Consider the following 20,779-nt stretch of genomic DNA (forward strand, 5'->3'; position numbering starts at 1 on the left):
TAGGCGAAATCAGATATTAATAGATAGAACATGAGTAGAAGAATCTTTGTTTTAATATCCAACCATACACTTGGTTTGTAAAATATCTTTTTGCATGGATGAGAATTAAAGTGAAAGAAAAGGTTAATGATGGTTTATATGAAAAAGTTATGCGTGGAAAGTTGGCACTATTTTTTTTCATTTGTATAATATCTATTTCACGTGTGTGTGTATATATATGTGTGTGTGTGTGTGTGTGTGTGTGTGTGTGTGTGTTGATAAAATTTAATACATTATGTTAGATTTACAAATTGGAAGAAGGATTGTTAATCCATATGTTTCAAATACGAGTGTTTCATGGATAATACATTTAGTAAGTAACTTTATTTATTAAGTAATTTTATCTATTCACGAACTTGTGGAGAGCTTAACTTATATTATTATAGGTGTTATTAGGTTAAATGTTACTATCGTTGTTGTTTGTCTTTTTTTCTTTATTTTCTGTTGGATTTATGTATTTTGAAAAGCTATTGTGTTCACTTATTACATTAGTAAGAAGAAAATTCAATTTATGGTCGAAAAATGTATGAATTGTATGAAAAACATTAGTTTTTAATTAAGCGAAAGAGTAAATAGAAAACTTCGAATCCAGGACGTTGGAAAATATAATAAAGGATACTAAGGTTGAACCATCATTTATTATAAACAAAAATTTGTATTTCAGGTACTTGAATACATCACCGTGGATGTACTTCCCCTTAGTTTCCTCTTCATCATCAGCTAACTTCTCATTGTCGGTTTACCTTACCACAAAAAAGACGATAAATAGATTAGATATAGGACGTTCAACGTTCATGCATTAATCGCCATAATGCATTTATTTAGGAAGGACCAGAGTTAAAATAACATAGACAAAAGGATGCAAAAAGTTAAAAAATACATATTTGATATAATTGACTGAATTTCTTATCTAAAGTTATATTAACTGAAGACATAAACGAATGAAGATAGCAGATCTTATCCCTTGTTTGCGACAACATCAAGCATGACATGAAGATTATATGAAACGTAAAGCAGTTCAAACTATTATAGAAAAGAGTTAGAAGATATTTAGAAAATTTATATGTATGGTTTAATATCTATTGCAATAATCAACTTCTTATTTTTCAAAGAATATAAGTCATTTCTAATCTGAAGAAACCTAGAAAGGTAAAAAAATGTCAATGCTGAATTAGATATAATAGTGACAAGGCAAGGTGAAAATTAGCAAAATTGATCTTCACACATACTGAACCAGCGATCACTAAATTTCACTAATACTGTGTCTAATATTCTACAAATAATAAATTGAAATTACATAACATTTCAAAGAGAAATGTCGCACGCGAATTATACTTACAAATGTTTCAATTCCTATAGACTATTTCGAATTAATTTCAACAATTCAGAACAAGAAGAGAAATTAAGGCTAGGTAATGTTTTTTTTTTTTTTAAGATGGAATCATGAATTAAAGTTTTCGGTAGCAGATTGTCTTTGGCTAGAGAAGAATATATATCGTATAAAAAAATATTATTAGACCATTAGTATAAGAATTACTTTGATAGATGGATTTGGAAATACGATGGAAAACACTTAAAATGCTTCCTAGATGAATAGTAGACGTAAGATTCCATTTTTTAAAAGAGTAGGAATGTAAAGAATAAGCATCTTGAAAATTTATCTTTTCGTATGTTCATGATTCGATTAATAAAAATTGAAAATATCATATACTAAGAAACATAACAATATAGCATAATGCAAGGAAACATATCATCATATAATTCAATCCAAATTCCGTCTTTGCATATTTATCAGCATTGAAAGTGAATATATTTTCGACCATGTAAGATTAATCGTCTTTAGATATAGGATGACTGTAATCCTAATCTGAAAAAATAACATTGTTGGTTAGAATTTAGATTAATAATAAAATTAGTAAAATTTTTTTTATTAAGTTTCCATAAAATCAATTCATGCATTGATAAAGAAATATGTAATGTATATAGAATAAAAATAGTTGCTCACAAAATTTTTTGTTCACCAAACCAAGTTAGATGATTAAATAGGAAAGAGTTAATGTACACACACCAGTTTTGTATATTCTATCAAGAAGAATAATGTTAAATTCACTTAAATATTTCCTAACGTTGCACGAAGTAAAGGGAAAGCATAACATGTTCATTAAATTCTAAAAGAGCATCAAACCATCTTTATGTAAAAATTAATTAGAACAAGGAATATTATTGGACTATCGAAATTAAAAGAAACTTATGTATTATTGATCTTATTGTATAAAATCAACAGAATTCAAATATATAACATTAGCATATTTTTAGTTCAAGATGATTTGTTGAAATTGAACATTTTATGATTCACTTGCATAAATGAGATTTATTGACCAATTGAAACATAGTTTAAACAAAAGGGAAAAATATAAAATATGATTAGAACGTAACGTACCAAGTAGGTCATGACATTGCCAAGAGTTGCGTTTTATGGTCAAATTTATGAAAATACCTTGCCCCATAACTACCACAAGCATTGCATAGCTCTGATTTATCTGAGCTTCAGTAGTAAGCTTCTGTACCAAGTTCTTACCTATTTTCATATTCCCAAAGTTTACAATTTGATTTCCAAGCTGTAAGCTATCTGCTGCTGCTGAAGATCCTCTTGCAATTTCATCAACCATTGCGAAAGGTTTGCTAGAGCGAACAACTACCCCCATGTCCATACTATTATTACCTCCAGCAACGGGATTGCTAAAAGACGTAGGTGTGCTCAAAGTAACACCATGTTTAGCATTTAATCCTGCAAACACACTTAGAGAAATTAAGATAATGCTTTAAGTAGCTTGCATAAAGTAGTGTATTAGACTAATTCATTATAAAAGCAAAAAATCAAATTATAAATAGCTGATGACAAAGCCATAAATCGTATTTTACACATCATTTGCAAGCAATTAAAGTGAAATTCCGTTAGTGTGCAAGTGGAACCAGCAAGAAGCAGAAGCAGCAAAATGATTTCAATAAACCATGAGCTTCAAAAGGAAAATCAAACATTAGTCTCCCTATTGATAGAATTACAGTAGCATAAAAATGTCCAAGAATCAGAACTTATGATGCACAAAGGGCAAACAAATTATATTTAAGACTTAAATTTAGGAAACTTATAATATTCATAGAGAAACTAATTTTTAACAAATCTACCTCAAAAAATTATTGACATCAATTAGATTATTAAAAGAAAATCAAAAGGATTAGAAATCCAGTTGAATCAATCAAGATTTAGAACACCATAACAAAGCAACATAATTGAATTAAATCCTCATCAACAACTCAAAAGGTTTCCGAAAACTAAACTAAAAAAGAAAATTATTGGCTACAATGTTCTTCCTCTTCTTTTTAGTTATTAATATGTGCTTCTTTATCAAATAAGTTTGACAGCCTTCGATTCTTCTGCCATTTACTACAGTGACCATCGGTGTCCTATACTCTTCATTATCACCTTCCTCTGCTAACTCGAAAAGAAAAAGAGAAGAAGAAGAAGAGCTAGGCCCTTACCGTAAACAAAAGTCGAATAATAGAAAAAGCCTCCTTCTTCCATTGCCAAGAACATAGACAGTGTATTTCAAGTGTAATTCAAATGGATCTCCCCTTTAGCTGAAAGTTTGAGAACAAGGGCAAGAGTTTTGAGAAAGAAAGCTAGAGTTTTGTTTAGGGTTAAGAAAGGAGATACTGTTTCATTTATTCAAAAAAAATGTGAACTGTAGAAAAAACGGTTGTGGAATAGTGGGCGTAAACGGCTGTGATATAAATGAACAGTAATATAAACCCCCTCTTTTAAGAGGTAGTAGAAATAGTATTAATTACATATATCTTAAATGTGAAAGACTGTAAAATATATGAGGGGAAACAACTTGAAGTTGATAATAAGGGAATCTGAAATTGAGTTTCCGTAAAATACATAATTATACTATTTTTTTTTTGACAAAGTTAAACATTGTGATAATTGGCATAAGAGCACATTTTAACTGATGGAAAAATATTTATGTGACAATGTGAAACTCTTAAAGGTAAATATATTCTAAAAATAGAGAAATTACTTTTTATTTTGAAATTTTACTAAAGTAAATTAGTTATCGATCTGGCAAACTATTAAACTAACACTAAAAAATTTGAATCATACCTTTTGCAAACGTAGGTTGTAATTGAAGCTGGCATTAGTGATTCCATCGTACACATGTAGCAAAGAATTAAAAAGAACTTTTCATTCCCGATAATGAAACCTGTGAAATTTTTTTATAGCAAATGCAAATAATAAAAAAAATAGTAACGACATAATTTTTCATGTATTTAAAATTGAGGATACTATTGTACGAGAACATATTATAAAAATTTCTCGAAGATAAAAAATATACCTGTTCAAACATTTTAGGTATACGAATATATAAACGAAAGAATTTCCTTGTACACAACATTTTTAGTACATGTATTATGTGAGTTGTCCATGCTTGATGGTTTCAATAAAACTTTTAGAGATGTGCTCGTTGTTGCTCTTGATAATGCTACATATAGCTGACCATGGCAGAAAACTGGTTCTGGAAGATATAGACCGACAAAATCAAGTGTTTGACCTTGTGCTTTATTTATTGTCATTGCAAAACACGATCTAATTGGAAATTGAGTTCTCTTAAATTGAATTGAGTTTCGATTACTTTGAAGAGGTATAAAAGGAATCCTTGGTAAGAAAACATATTTCCCACAATACTCATCAGTTGTAATTTCAGCAAGAATTACGTTTTTCTCAAATTTTCGACAAGTAAGGCGTGTTCCATTGCGTAATCCTTCGGAAGGATTAATATTCCGTAATAACATTACAGGACAATTTACCTTAAGTTTCAATTCATGCGGTGGAATACCATTTGGTGTCAAAGTATTCAAGAAATCTTTGTGCAAGCTTTGTTCCGATTTGTCAATTGCTTCATCAAAACTATAGTATGTGGAAAAATCACCGGGAATTTGTTCGAGTAAAATCTTGTTAATATAATCAACACATTCATTCGTAGGTGTAAGAATAACTCTATTTATCATATTATGTAAATTGTCAACATATGCCTGTATATTTGGAAAAACATAATGTATCAAAAGTTTTAAAGATGTGATTTCATCTTCAAATGGTAGAATTATACTATTCGGAAGCATAATACACTTACAAGTATGTTCTTCTTCTGTTCCATTTCCAATTCTGAGTAAGTAAGTGCAGAACATAGCATCTGATTTTGCCCTCATATTCTCAACCAATGGTAAACGTAAATAGGAAGGCCATAGGTCTGAAAAGACCAAGCTAGCTTTCATTACATCATCTTTTTTCCCTCTCGGTACCACTGGAAGAACCTGTCGAAAATCTCCTCCAAAAACTATCACTTTCCCACCGAAAGGTAAGTTACAATCAGTAATATCTCTAAGCATTCTATCTACAGCTTCAATAGCGCAACGATTTACCATAGGCGCTTCATCCCAAATTATTAACCTAGACATTTTCAACATTATTCCTAAAGCTGATTGCTTGCTAACAGAACAATTCACTTCACCAATTGTTTCTAAAGGAATTTTAAATCTTGAATGAGCTGTGCGACCTCCAGATAACAGAGACGCAGCGACTCCAGAAGACGCTGTTGCCAAAGCAATGAAATGTTGACCTCTTACAGCAGTTAGAAGTGCTTTGTATAAAAAAAGTCTTCCCCGTTCCCCCTGGACCATCAATGAAGAAAGTACCACTTGAGTCATTTTTTACTTTTTCCATAACTTTATCATATGCAAATCGTTGTTCTTTATTGAATTTCTCTACACAATTAAAGTCTCGTTGAATATTAAAATTCATTGTTTCCTCTGCAATCATTCTTGCCAATCTTTGAGTCTCATCTATATTTACAAAGAATGAAACTATTCCATAATCATTTACATTTTTTCCTGACGATTCTAATATAGAATTGATGTCTTCCAAAACTTGTATTTCAGCATCACTAACACATATGTTTCGATGTACATAATCATCAATCATATAGGCTTTATATTTATCCCACAATAACTTTGGATGATTAGGGTTGCAAAGTGTAAGAAGTGTAGCAAAAAGACGTCTTAAAGAACTGGGCATTTTGTAAATAATGGCTTCAAATAGACATTCTTCACAATGATTGTCTCCTTTTAACAAATCATGTAAAAGTGCTGCTTCTCGATATGTATTGATTGTTACTCCATTTAAAGTTTTAAAACTGTCATATGATGTTGGACCTTTAATATGATTCAGAAGAACACGAAGGAAATAACGTTCTCCTTCGGATGGATTAACTGTCACGATTCGCCCTATAACAATGTGTTGTTTTCTGGGAGTCCAAGTTTTTCCAGTTGCATTCCACACAAAATGTGTTGGAAAATCTCGATACAATAGCGTTCGAGCAAATTCATTTACTTCATTCATCCGAAAAAATTCAGTTGGCATTGTTCTTCTCGTATACTCATTTCCAATAATAAAAGATAAATCATCTTTACTATTATAAGTTATGTGCTGATGATCTTTAATATGAAATTATAAAGCGTAAACAGTAGGATAAATTTTTGACAAATTAAAAGAAAAAAATTCTCCACATAGCTTCAGGTGGAGATATCCATCTAGCTGATTGATAAGCAAAAATTTCATCAATTTCCTTATCTATTTCATTTCTGCCTACGAAACAATTAATACGATCATGTCCTTTATACACATATTTGTACAAATATTTTACTGCTTTAATAGAAGAACATATTTCAACATTAATATGACAGTCAAATTTTGCACTTAAATAAGGATTATATGGTACAACCCACCGATTATCTAACATTTGGCCTCTTACTTTAATAGAAATACCATTATCACGATGTCTATACAAGAGATATGAATTATCACCAAATATAGTACTGTTACAATAATCCTTAGGATATTTATTTTTACAACCACTACTTGCCAACATACATACGTTTTTTGGATTAAGGTTTCCACAAGGGCCATGCATATTGTGTTTTGCAATTACAGAATGAAGATGCAAGTATTTATTCTTATCGGGAATTTCACATGACACTATCATATCAACTTGTTCAGCACAACAAATTTTATGGGCAGAGTTGAAAATCAACAATAAATGGGCATGAGGGAGCCCTCTTTTTTGAAATTCAATCATGTATATATGAGCAACAACTGAACCAAAAATATTTTTTTTGTATAAATCGTTCTTTAACTCTTCCAATTTTGCTCTAAATATACCTGCAATTAAATCTGGTCGATTTTGAACTTCGTCATTGTGTTTGAGTTCTTGCATAATTTCTGGCCAATTTGAATTACATATTATAGTTAGAAATATATCTGATTTTCCATAACGTTGGACGATAGCCATTGCATCTAAATATCTTTTAAGCATATCTCTAGGCCCACATGTGAAAGTTTGTGGTAGAACAATCTTCTTTCCAATTTTTGACCCTCTTGTTTCACCATTTTGAACACTATCCACAATACCTTGATAAAGTTCAGCACGAATTTGTTTCTGATTGCTACGAAAATAGTCTAATCTGGCAGTTTCAATTTTAACATACATATCTACAACATATTGTTGAAAAAGTCTACCAGTATGAAGCAACACAGACTTACTAGAAGGCCTAATTTGTAACTTGTAAGAATAGTACTCGCGGCAAGAAACCTGTGATCGTTTCCTCATTCCATTGAATACTGCATAAGGATAAAAAAAAATGCGGCAAGAAACCTGTGATCGTTTCCTCATTCCATTGAATACTACATAAGGATAAAAAAAAATGCGGCAAGAAACCTGTGATCGTTTCCTCATTCCATTGAATACTACATAAGGATAAAAAAAAATGCGGCAAGAAACCTGTGATCGTTTCCTCATTCCATTGAATACTGCATAAGGATAAAAAAATGCATCTTACACCCATTTGGAACATTTAATTTATATGAATTAGTAAACATATAAAAAAGTTTAATAGCAAACCTTGAGCCTCATTTGCAATGATTTCAGTTGCAAAATTTACTGTGCTAGGAAAAGCTACGCAATCGGGTAAATTCTGAGTTTCAAAATATGTTTTTTTGTATCTCTGAATACCTTCATGCCAACCAGGTTCTCCAAATGGGAAAAGCAAAGGGTATTGCAAAGGATCATAATAACCATAATAATAGTGAACCTTATGTGAATCACCAGAATGACCATATATAGTAATATCACGAACACGAATATTTGCATTTTCATCATCCTCAATCCATACAGCGGCTACTTGAGATGCTGAAGGAGTATTGAAGACTCTTTGATCAAGTCCAGGATCGTATCTTATTTGTATTCGATGGTCGTGCAAGTTGGTCCTATTACTTAAAGACCTAAAGAATCTACTATACGGATTTACTTTCAAGATTTCAATCAAAATGATCAAAGTAGATTCAACAAAATTTTCTGAAATTTTCATACGATTTTCAACTTCGTTATTCGTATCATAAAAATATAATTGCATATAAGAAGGCTGATTATTTTCCGGCAGAAGTTGATTTACATAATGATATACTTGTCCCTGAATTCTAAATGTGTAAATACCTTTATATGCTCTAAAAAGGTCTGTATCGCACTTTACACCAAATGAAGTGAATGCAAAATGGTTATTATATCCACGTGAAATTTTCTTAAACTCCATGCATTCAGGTTCTTTAGAAGTAAATAAATTATACAATTCAGTTGGTGAATCAGGCATACAAAGTTTAACTTTTCCATCAGAGCAACAAAACCCTTTAGTTTCTCGATAAAATTTTCGCGCACCACAATGTTCACAATAGTTCCATGTCGGTAATACATATGCATTAGTAGGTATGTTTAATAGGTTAGAAATCCCTCGTACTTTAGAATGAACAATATTAGTACGTGCTTTATTTGAAGTAGAAGCCTGAAAATTAGGATGCAACGTGGAATTATTTATTCTTTTACGACGATCAACGCGTGGACTTTGAATTTGATTCCTCCTATTTGCCTGTCTTTGGTTTTGTTGTTGGCGAATAAAAGCAGTATACGATTCAGTTGCATTTTGAGAAGTACTATCAATGTTCGAAGAATCCATGGGGAAAAGATCTTCACCTCTAGTTTAACGAAAGCAAAGAATTTTCGTTTTAGTGAATGAAATAATTAAAAAATTAATAATACTACTAATTTTCCAAAATAGGAAAAATATTCGATAGACACAAGTGAACCAGACTCTCACAACAGTAAAAACACGCATAAAACTAAAATTTAATAAAAAAATTGTTTACTTCAAAGCAATAGCAATAAATATAAACACTGTTGACTGAACTATTGATGAAATAAAATTTTAATAAGACTTATATAATGTAAAAACAGGAATAAAAGATTAACATTTTTATATCATTCTTGTAAAATTAATAGTTTTTTTTTTTAAAAACATAAATACTATTGTAATGTTGTAAAAGTTGTTGCTATACTACTACCGAAGAGCAAGAAAATAAAGACTTCTAAAAAGAAAATATTTTTCATCTGTAAATTTAGTGGTTTTGCTTCCACCCAATCAACCTACATATGCAATCTATTTCTAAAGTTATAATGTAAGTAATTTATCAACAATCATAAACTTAATAAATTCATAAGTGGACGACTGGAAATGCACAAAAGAATTCGGGCAGCAAGTAATAAAAGATTTCCATCTATGAATTTCTGCCTTAATAAGCTCTAACAAAGTATCTTTTTCAATGAAAAAGTATGGTACTCTAGCTTCTCTCTTGGAACATTTGAAATTCTAATTCAAAGCAACCTACAGAATAAATTTCCCTATAAATACACTTCCATTATAACTATTTAACTTAGACAAGACTTCTATCTACCACGGTCATCTATCAGTTTATAAAAAATCAAGGCATGGCACTAAATACTACACGGCGCCTTCAATTCAAATTTTATTCATCTTTAAAGTTAATATAAATTTACATGTCCCCAACACATATATTTTAAAGAATTTTTAAAGTTCATACAAAGTTAGGCGTTTTCAACTTAAATAATTTTCATATTAGACAAGAATAAGAAGAAAAAAATATCTCTAGTCTACATACTAAAGGAAGAAACTGGTTACGTGTGAAATTTTGCCAAACATAAACAATAACTTGGACAATCTCCTCTCTTATAGTAAAGGCAGATACTATTTTATTATTATATACTAATTAAATAAAATATATTCTATACGAAGAAAAGTAATCCCCTCTCCTCACACACATAAACATGTATGTATGTAAATGTGTATGTACACATCTATATAATTTTCACCCTCTATTAACATTTTTTTTTGCGTCCAGTGCAATTTCATTTTCTTCTACAGTGAATGAAAAATGGAGTGAAATAGTGATTTGAAATTGTTGAAGTTGGCTATGAATGATGATAGTTGATTCCTCACCAGCTTCGAAACGACGAAAATTCATGACCTTCAACCTCATGAACTACAAATATGTAAACGTAGATATATTTTCATGCATCTACAGAAACGAGAACATACCTTATATGGAGCTAAAGGAAGACGAACCCAGCTAGATTTTCATCTACAAACAAAGGAAAACTACGTACCTTAAATAAACAGTAAGAAAATAAAAAAAGAAATGCACAAAAAAGAAAAATTATAAGAAGAACATACCCAAACTAATTGTTGCAACTTCTAGAATTTTCTTCTCCACTATTGATGACAAGAAAATACGAATTAGGCTAAAGGCAAAAGCGAATTATAGTAGAAGGACGTCCTTTTTTTTTCTTCAGAGAAAACAAGATTTTGGGGAGAATTCGTTCTGCAAAACAATGGCTAGAATTTAGAAAGAGAAGGATTGAATTGATAGAAAAGTATTGTGCGAAATTTATGTGGTAAGAAAAAAAAAATAAACAACACACGACATTTTACTTCAAATGTGGGTTCCACTCATTAATGTTTGGACAACTATATTTTTTAATTCCCATATCACCCTTAACATTAATATAGGTATGGAAATTAGTGTGTAGTTAGAAAATGAAGGGTAATTGTGCCAAATTATTTATTAAATAGAGGGTATAATGTTACTTTTGATATCTCAATTATGTGGGGGAAAAAGGACAATCATCTAATAACTGTGCTATATACCTCGTGAAGGCATGTTTTCTGATTTGAACAAGTCAACAAAATAAACTACACTCCAATAAGTCAAAAAAAGCAACTACATTAATTATTCCTCGCTCCAATAAGTCAAAAAAATCAACTACACTAATTATTCCTCACGAGAGGATGTGGACGTGAGACAATACAAAAGCAACAAGACGCCGACTATGCGGTCTCAAAAAGAAAACGTGGCTCATTTTGGGGACCGACCAACTGTAGCAAAACCAGATATGTAAATCGAGCAAGTGTGAAAACCACTGTGACATGAATGAATAGTAAAGGAAGCCTCTCTTTTAAGAGAGTAAAGATAAAGATAAGTAGACGTAAAAACTTTTATCTTGAATAAAATTTCATTTACATTAAAAATAGGAAAGAAAAAAGAAAGTCTTGATCTAGTACAAGATTCATGTACCAAAAAATAACAAAACTTGTATGATGTACGAGTTTTAGCTCATGATGGAGCCTTGTGATAGAACCCTACAATAATTTCACTTCACCAAGTGCAGTAATTAATGGATTGAAAAGTGAGAACAGAACTCAAACGTGATTGTAATATTCTACTACTGAATGGTGATTACAAAAGGAAATGAATCTGCTATAAGAAGAGCAGATTTTGTAATCTGGAAATGACTAACAGTGAAACGGATAAAAATAAAAGGATAAATGGACATTCAAGAGGTCCACAACTCTCCCAAGGTACTACCCAAATTCTCCTCCATTTTTCATTCTATTTATAATAGTTATCTAACTAATTCTCCAACTGCCTCTATCATTTGCATGTGCTGCTAACTGCCACCTTTCGTTTCTCTATTCTACCCTTCTTATTTTATTGCGTGAGTCGGGTATCTATCATTACCCACCGCCTCGAAATTTACTCTGTCCTCATGGTGAAAATCGGACCAATTCCAAAAATCTTGTACATCCAAACTATACCCTTTCCATGCCAGTCATGATCCGAGCAGGGAAAGGACATTTCATGCTGAACAAGTTGGCAGACCTCTTAATTACTAGTATATTGTCCATAAAAATCCCATAGGTGGTCGCACCCCTTTGCTGGCACTCCAATTTTTGAACCCATTCTCCCGAAATAAAATTGTAGCTGATTGCAAGCATGTGAGTTTCAAGATATTTCCACCCCTTCTTACTTTTCATCTCTATCTCCTCATTAGTCAACCCTTTTTTAGGAGTAGCGCCATTGGATGCCATCCCAATGTATAATTGGCATGTGTTCCAAGTGCATGGAGCAATGACAAATTGGTCGGTATGGATGTCATATGTCCCAAGTAACCTGACTTCTCAATTTGGATCTTCAAAGCACGCAGTCACTCGAACTCTTCGAACAACTTCATCTGGGCATCTTGACATTCTATCAAAGTTGGTTAGTAAAATTGACCCAGTGGACGTTTCTACCATAAATCCATTAAAGAATGGCAGTGCAGTCTCCTCTCTTAAAACCCAATCGGATGGATTATTACCCGCAAACCCCGATATTTTCAGGCGTCGATTCCGATTTTCCCACCTCTCAGCTTCCTTGTGCCGCATAGACCCGTTTGTACCCTCCACGAACTCATTGATCCTTTGGCCATTTCCCTTTGTTATCGTTGTCGGATCAGGTACAATCGATGCCGTAGATTTGGAATTCACTTTGAGAAGCGAGGGATTCTTTTGATGATCGGCAAACTATGGGCTGGAACCTTTAGATGGGTAGAGCAAATTAAATTTATTTTTACATGGGCCGAAAATCAATTGGACTTGTTTCACCTGTTGGGCCAATTCTAGAGCCAAGCTTACTTGTTTGTCCATATGAATTCCCATTCTGTAGCAAGTACTAAGAACATGAGCTTCCTCTACTTGATTCAAAGCACATAGTTCATCAATTGCTTGAGGCTACTGTGGTTTTGGAATAGAATGTTTTTCATGCAGCTCAATTAGTACAGTATAGGAGTTATGCCCTACAACCGCAATACTGTGATGCTTGTTTGTATTCTTTTCCCTCCACTGGTGGTACCATTGTTTTCCAGATTGCAGCGAATTGGCGTGACTAGGGGTTGGAGTAATCTGATGGGTTTTATGGGTGTAAATAGTTATTGGGTCGTTTATCCTTACTCCATATAGGCCCATTTCGTCTTGGGCTTGATTAAATGAAATTTTGCAATTGCCTCGTTGGGCCAACTCCCTGTCATAGTCTAATTCCAAAAAATGGTCCAAATCTATGGATTTTCCTTCGTTGTTGTTCTCCTGCTTCAGCAATTTCATAGAGGCTTTGTTCCAAACTTGCTCCAATCTTTTCTTCTCTTCCTTCGACGGTAGTAATGGTAAGATTTCAGTTGACCTCCAGTCTCCGATGGTCTTCTCTGGCCGATCCCCACGCCCTCTATTCATCCCGATTCGTAAGATCGATGTGGATATGCGTGGGTGTTTTCCGGGGAAGTAGAGGCTCGTCCCTTCTCCTTCTTTTCCGACTTCACCACAGATTTCTTCTCCTCCTCCAATGACGACTATTCTTCCTCTGGACTTCCATTCTCGGTCTCCCAGCTCATCTCATCCCCTTGCTTCCAGGCTGACAATTCACCACCAACAAAGATCTGCTTCACGTCGAATCGAGCCATCATCAACACCTTCAATTCATCCCCCAATCAAAACAAGCTACGATGGCCTTTATTTTTTCCACCTCCAACAACTGATTTCTAGAGAAAATCTTCTCTGCTTCTAACACCCACCCCTTTGTATCTTCTCTATAGAATAATGATATTTTGAGACGACCAAGTGGATCTAATCCAGAATCAAGTGCTTGGTCTCCTATCCATATCTCCTCCGATTTCTTGCTATAATTTGTTTCCATCCTCCCTAGAATCGAGTGCTCTGATACCAATTGATAGAACCCTACAATAATTTCACTTCACCAAGTGCAGTAATTAATGGATTGAAAAGTGAGAACAGAACTCAAACATGATTGTAATATTCCATTACTGAATGGTGATTACAAAAGGAAATGAATCTGCTATAAGAAAAGCAGATTTTGTAATCTGGAAATGACTAACAGTGAAACGGATAAAAATAAAAGGATAAATGGACATTTAAGAGGTCCACAACTCTCCCAAGGTACTACCCAAATTCTCCACAAATTCCCCTCCATTTTTCATTCTATTCATAATAGTTATCTAACTAATTCTCCAACTGCCTCTATCACTTGCATGTGCTGCTAACTGCCACCTTTCGTTTCTCTATTCTACCCTTGTTATTTTATTGCGTGAGTTGGGTATCTATCACTTTGCTCTTTAAAATTTATTTTTTTTCAAATTCATTTTCAACTACACAATTTCTCAATAAAATAATTTTGCACATAAAATTAAAATTTTTCCTACTTTTTAACAACACAATTTTCAAAAAAGCATTTCCCTACTATATAAAAAGGAGAATGAGAAGTCACTATAGAAATCAACAGTGAATTCTTCCATTTTATCACATTATAACAAAATCTTTTTTCCCCCATCATGGAGTAAAAACGACGTCGTGTTGTCTTCTCATTGATACAGTGATACAGTGACATTTCATTTTTTCCCTTTTTACCCGACATTTACAGTACACATCCATTGTTCATATCTAAAGTATTTAGTTGCATTGTAGCTATATATAATTTGACCCGATTAGTAAATTGTAACTAATTTAAGCTATTAAAAGTTTTATTCTCTAAAGCAACCTAAGTATAACAATTCAATGTGAAGAAAGTTCAATACACTCTGGTGGAAGAGAAAAACATCTTTGTCAAATTTTTTCACTTCATTAAAGCCTCTGTTCCGATCAAATTCCCTAATTTCTCCAACATAAGAAGCACATATCATAAATCCTACCAGAAGTTGGAAATGAACTTTTGGCCATAGACTTTTTTATCATCTTTCCCAGATACTGATAATATACTCACAGGTTGGAAGCATGTCTGTGGTGAGAGGGAATCAAAATGAGCTCCGTTTGACCCAAGAAAAAGAGTTGAAGGGTGGCCCTCTTCTTCCAACCACCCTTGCTGCCATTGAATCCTTAGCAATACCTCTTCTGAGTTTACTCTTTTTCTCATAGCCAAATATTACTTCCTTGCTTGTATTTTTTTTATGGGTTCTGTACTGTCCATTTTTATCCATTTCTACTATGTAAGATTATGCTCACAGATGGTGGCATCAGCACGACATGTTTGTTCTTAAACAAGTACAGGAAGTTGTTTTCTTAGCAGATTTTTGATGCTCGGGGTGTCAATAGAGGGTGGCTGAGATCATGTCTAAAATGAATGGTAAGGCTAAAGGCTCCTTGAATTCTATTTCTACTCCAATTGATTTTGAGAAGCATTGTTTAGCCTTCTATCTCACTGGTGGCGGTGGTGGCGAATTTGTGCACGGAGTGTGCACTCTCCGTGCATAGAGAGTGCGCACTCCGTGCATTCCATAGTGCACGGAGTGCTGCCTTGCTAATTCTCTCCCAATTTTATTTTTTTGGTCATTCATTACGTGAATAATAAAATGACGACGTCTTATTCATTTATTATACATTTCCCTAATTGTTTCTATTTGTCTCCGTCAATGTTCATTTTTTTCATTTATTGTGTGGTTGGGGGATTTGGGGTGGGGACAAATTTTTTATTTTTATTTTTTAAATTTTTAACAAAATAAATCTAAAACATTAAATGATTTCTGTTAAAAAATGAGATTCTTTGTCAAAAATCGGGGTAGGAGGAGTACGTGTGTGTGGCTTATTTTATTTTATTTTTTATTTTTACATAATTGTAAGTTAAAAGATAACATCGATTTATAAAGTTTCAAAAATATCATTGGCATAAATTTTTCATTGTACTCGAAAGCTGGTCGACAAATTATACTAATTCACGAATTTGTGGTGGGAACAAGTAATCCTATCAAATAATATAAAAAATTCAACAGGTCAATAGAAAGAATCCTTGAAAAGCATTACATAAAAATTTGTAATTTTCTATGAAAGCTAAACATTTGTTTTCATGAAAAAATGATAAGCAAATTATATATAGACATAATTCAATGTTAGTTATTTTGCATCAATTCAATGCCATGCCACATTTCCTTAAATATTTCAAACTGAGGTTTTAAGTGCTATGACCTTCCATCCAACTACCATAAGAAATTCTGTATGAAAGTAATGAATGCTCTTATGAAGTCCAAATTCCCAGAAGGAATTCTGGATGAAGCAATAAGGATTGCTCTCAAGTCGTTCGAGCTAAGGTTGTGAGTTTTGTAAGTCCCACAAGGAATTTTAGAAGAAAGTAACATTGCTCTTAAACAAGCCCAAATTTCAAGAAGGAATTCTTGAGGAAAACATTAGTAGTTGAGGTTGCGAGTGCTGAAATACTTTTAGCCAATTTTTTTATAAGAAGTGCTACAACAATTAACTAATTTTTATAAGAAATTTCAGAGAAAGAAATAAGGATTAATCTAGCATAATCCTGTAGTTACGAAAGTGACAATTTTGATCTTCAACAGAGAAATCTACAATTTGTAAGCTAATGAAAACATTATAAAATTTGTGCAACGCACGTGACAAAAACTAGTTTTATAAAATCTTTTCAAAAAATGGGACAAGGCTATATTTCATCTATGGTCATTTAACATTCTGTGAAATATCAGTTTGGTCCCTATACTTCGTCTTAATTGAGTCCCCTTAATTTAATTTAGTTTTTTTTTTTTTTGTTTTATTTTCCACTTTTGTCACATTCCATCGGTAATTGTCGTCCTCAACACTTACGAAAATTACTTAACTAATAGTCATATACACCTTTAACTTTTCAAGCAATCATCCTAAAAACTGCAATATCAAATGAGCGCTATAGCATGATAGCAACGTTTTAAAATTAAAATTGGCCTTCATTATTAGTTTATTTTTTAAACTTTCTTGACATGACGTATTGATAAGTTAAAATGCAGCATAACGATTATGTGGAATATTCATTATGATACAACTGCCAATTAAGCACCCGTTTGAGCCATATTATCGTAAAAATGAGAATGAAAAATATAATTGTTATGAGCTCCACACAAGAGATAAAAAGTCAAATATGGTGGTTTGATGTGATGGATAACGATCATATTTTTCATTTTAATAAGGAAATAATGGGGATCAAACATGGTATAAGGCTATCTTCAGCGCTGCACCAAACCAAAGCAAAAATTTTCACCAATCATTACACCAAATGAACATTGCTTTATTATTTTATTCATTCTTTCGATTTTTGTCAATGTATTTATTTAAAAAAATATTTATTTATTTTATAACTATATAAATTATTAGATCATAACTTCATTAAATTAACAAATATATTGATTACTAATTATTCACGCGTTTTATATATTATATTAAATTGACAAAAGTAATTGATTATATTATTAATTTACGATAAATAATTACGTTAAATTTACAAAAATAATAAACTTTAATAATATAAACTTTACATTAAATTAAACTTTAAACATAAACTTTACAAATTAAACTTTACGGTAAATTAACAATTACGTTAATTATTATTGATTATATTATTAAAAATAATAAATTTTAATAATATAATTAATAGTGTAATTAATTATTATTATTATCATTACTATTATCATTATAGAATGAAAATGACACAAATACTTTTAACCATTATCTTTGAAAAATGAAAAATAGGGCAAAATGGACATTTTAACATTTGGGGGCAAAAAACGGTGTAATCAACACTATTCACTTTGCACCATTCTGCACCAAAATGGTGCAAAGTTTGGTGTTATATTGGAGCAACTTTGTACCAGAAAATGGTGCAATGATGTTAGCATTGGAGTTGTCCTGAATAATTTTTAGAGAGAATCGATGGCAGTAAAATTTGAAATTAAATCGACGTCGACTATTAAAACTTTAAACGATATTGACATTAATAATGTTATTATTTGCAATTGTGGATTTGAGCCAATTTGAAATTAAGCCCCTGTTTGATCTCCATTAAATTACATTCTATTACATTTTATTTTTCTCTCTTTTATTTTCAACCATACAATCTTCCATAAAATAATATTACATATAAATCGAAATTTTTTCCTTCTTTTTCAACCACTCATTTTTTCAACAAAACACCATTTCTCCCATTCTCATTACCAATCATTACCAAAAATAATTGGATAAAATCCTATGACGAATGAAAGCAAGAAACGTTGTTGCAATAAAAAGCCAACGCATACACGCACGTGGCATCATTCCTGCAACCCTTCACCCAAGTGTCACCTCATTTTTATTAATATAAGCATGTTCATGCACTCACATTTCATCGTCTACATGTAATCTTCTATATATTTTGCCCTTTTCTTCATTTAACGGAGATTTCAGTTCAGTTCATAATGTTTTCCTCTTACTAATACATATATCAGCATATAAATACAGGGTTTTTGATAAATTTTATTGAGCAAGAAAGAACCAGATCGATCAAACCATGCCTCGTGGGTATACTTTTGGTAGGGCTGAAGAAGCCACCCACCCCGACTCTGCCAGGGCCACCTTGGCTGAGTTTCTCTCCATGCTCGTCTTTGTCTTCGCCGGCGAAGGCTCCGTCCTTGCTCTTGGTATCTTAATTCTTCAGTAACGTTCTTGAAAATAAGAAGAAGTAGGTGCACATGGACGTACAGCTCATATTATTCTCAATTTGTATCGATTTGCAGATAAGATGTATAAGGATACAGCCTTAGGAGCATCAAGCCTGGTGGTCATCGCTCTCGCCCACGCCCTGTCACTGTTTGCAGCTGTGGCTTCGAGTATGAATGTTTCCGGCGGGCACGTCAATCCTGCCGTCACTTTCGGCGCACTTGTAGGGGGAAGAGTCTCTGTGCTGCGTGCTATTTACTACTGGATTGCTCAACTTTTGGGTGCAGTTTTAGCTGCTATCTTGTTGAGGCTGGCAACTGATGGCTTGGTAAAAAGAAATAGAAAAACCCACCCGCCTTCCACCTTAATTAATTACTTGCATGTCTCAGCACATGTTTTGGTGTGTTTATAAGTGCTTATAAGTACCGGGACTTTCTACTCGTTTTTAATAAGCATCCTGTGTTTGCAGAGGCCGCGAGGGTTTTCCGTGGCGGATGGAGTAGGAGAATGGAACGCTTTGGTGATGGAGATTGTGCTGACATTTGGACTGGTATATACAGTGTACGCGACTGCAATCGATCCAAAAAGAGGAAGCTTGGGCACCATTGCTCCTCTTGCCATTGCCTTCATAGTTGGGGCTAATGTGCTGGTTGGAGGGCCTTTCTCCGGAGCATCGATGAACCCTGCTCGTGCGTTCGGGCCAGCACTTGTGGGATGGAGGTGGAAAGACCACTGGGTCTACTGGTTGGGACCATTCGTTGGTGCGGCTCTGGCTGGAGTTATATACGAGTTCGGGGTGATACAAACCGAGACCCCGCACCCCACGCATCACCTTCACCAGCCTTTGGCCCCAGAAGATTACTAGTTTTACTTGGTATTCTGAATGAAAGAACCTGCATGTTCGTGTTTAAATCGTTTTTGCCTGTAGGGTTTGTCAAAAATTGTGATTTGTATCGTATAATTCTGCTATTCGAAATTAAATGTGTAATATTTGAATCCAATCATACCCAAACTTGAAAAATTGACTAAGCCCGACTTTAACCTATGCTAGGGTACTCAGCAACGTTAGTGACCAAACACAGTCATTATTCTAGGAAATTTTTATTTCCTAACATTAGAACAAGAAAAAATAATAATAATAACACTGTACGAAAAATTTCGTCTATTAAAATATAGAAAGAGTTATAAATTGTATTTTTTTTTAAAATCTTCTTGTAACTATTAAATCGTATGATTCTTTGATTAATTGAATGTTTGAAAATGATGGGTCATGTGGCGAAAATATGATTTATTGAGAATTTGGCTTATTCATTATTTCGATTTAGAAGCTCGGGTTTGAATTTTGAATTTGATTTGATTTAAACAAAACTTTGATCGGAGATTTATGGACATTTCAGTTCGTGATCAATTTGATAACCATTCAATTAACTTTAATTAAAAAGAATAATTGAATAATTGTGAGTTTTGGAAAAATATGACGGACCTTTTTCTTTTTTTTTTTTAATGTCTACGAATGTCCCAATCAAAATATATTTATTTATAGTGAAAATAAATTAATACATCTTGAATTTAGATTTGATTTATTTGATTGATTTATTTATTTATTTTATACGCAATTCATAGCTCATTTGATTTTAAACAGATTTTTTTATCTTTGATGGTGAGTTGGGCTTGAGTGAAGCCCGATAATCACCTATTTATATGAGTGAATTATGAGATTTGGAAACAAGTAGGTTAAATTTACAAATAAAGGTTTAAAAAAATAGGTTTCCTCTCTCTTCTCTGCGATTCTTTCCCCCACCGCTCGTGTCTGCAATTCTAACAATGGAGTTGATTGGAATTGGTTTCTGCCGGGGCAGGATCCAGCAAATGTTGGTTTGGGCTCCTGCCATTTTCCCATTTTTATTGTTTTTTTTTTATCTTTACTTCAGTTTTTTTT

The 20,779-nt window shown here is 32.7% G+C and overlaps 2 protein-coding genes across 2 annotated transcripts; one reads left to right on the forward strand and one right to left on the reverse strand.

The window, feature by feature from the left end:
• Positions 1-2,524: 2,524 nt before the first annotated feature.
• Positions 2,525-10,926, reverse strand: LOC111400498. The gene is made up of 9 exons (XM_023027910.1): positions 10,732-10,926; positions 10,597-10,639; positions 8,055-9,178; positions 6,923-7,774; positions 5,813-6,591; positions 4,506-5,769; positions 3,524-3,574; positions 2,643-2,827; positions 2,525-2,548 (listed from the first exon to the last, which is right to left on the reverse strand). The coding sequence occupies exons 3-9, from the start codon at positions 9,157-9,159 to the stop codon at positions 2,525-2,527; spliced, it is 4,260 nt and encodes a 1,419-aa protein (XP_022883678.1). The 5' UTR covers positions 9,160-9,178; positions 10,597-10,639; positions 10,732-10,926.
• A 7,612-nt stretch (positions 10,927-18,538) lies between these two features.
• Positions 18,539-19,841, forward strand: LOC111402715 (aquaporin TIP3-1-like). Its single transcript, XM_023031060.1, has 3 exons — positions 18,539-18,821; positions 18,918-19,168; positions 19,310-19,841. The coding sequence occupies exons 1-3, from the start codon at positions 18,692-18,694 to the stop codon at positions 19,703-19,705; spliced, it is 777 nt and encodes a 258-aa protein (XP_022886828.1). The 5' UTR covers positions 18,539-18,691; the 3' UTR covers positions 19,706-19,841.
• Positions 19,842-20,779: the final 938 nt, after the last annotated feature.

Source organism: Olea europaea, chromosome 10 (genome assembly GCF_002742605.1).
Source record: "Olea europaea var. sylvestris chromosome 10, O_europaea_v1, whole genome shotgun sequence".
Taxonomy (NCBI): Eukaryota; Viridiplantae; Streptophyta; class Magnoliopsida; order Lamiales; family Oleaceae; genus Olea; species Olea europaea.

What these genes read in the sequence shown, in the direction of transcription:
- LOC111400498 (XM_023027910.1), bottom strand. Translation starts at nt 9,159, where the DNA reads ATGGATTCTTCGAACATTGATAGTACTTCTCAAAATGCAACTGAATCG. An exon ending in GGACAACTCACATAATACAT is followed by an intron (nt 3,575 to 4,505) that starts GTACTAAAAATG and finishes GTTTACGGTAAG; the next exon opens with GGCCTAGCTCTTCTTCTTCT. An exon ending in TACAGCTTGGAAATCAAATT is followed by an intron (nt 2,549 to 2,642) that starts GTAAACTTTGGG and finishes TGCTTGTGGTAG; the next exon opens with TTATGGGGCAAGGTATTTTC.
- LOC111402715 (XM_023031060.1), top strand. Translation starts at nt 18,692, where the DNA reads ATGCCTCGTGGGTATACTTTTGGTAGGGCTGAAGAAGCCACCCACCCC. An exon ending in AGGCTCCGTCCTTGCTCTTG is followed by an intron (nt 18,822 to 18,917) that starts GTATCTTAATTC and finishes ATCGATTTGCAG; the next exon opens with ATAAGATGTATAAGGATACA. An exon ending in GGCTGGCAACTGATGGCTTG is followed by an intron (nt 19,169 to 19,309) that starts GTAAAAAGAAAT and finishes CTGTGTTTGCAG; the next exon opens with AGGCCGCGAGGGTTTTCCGT.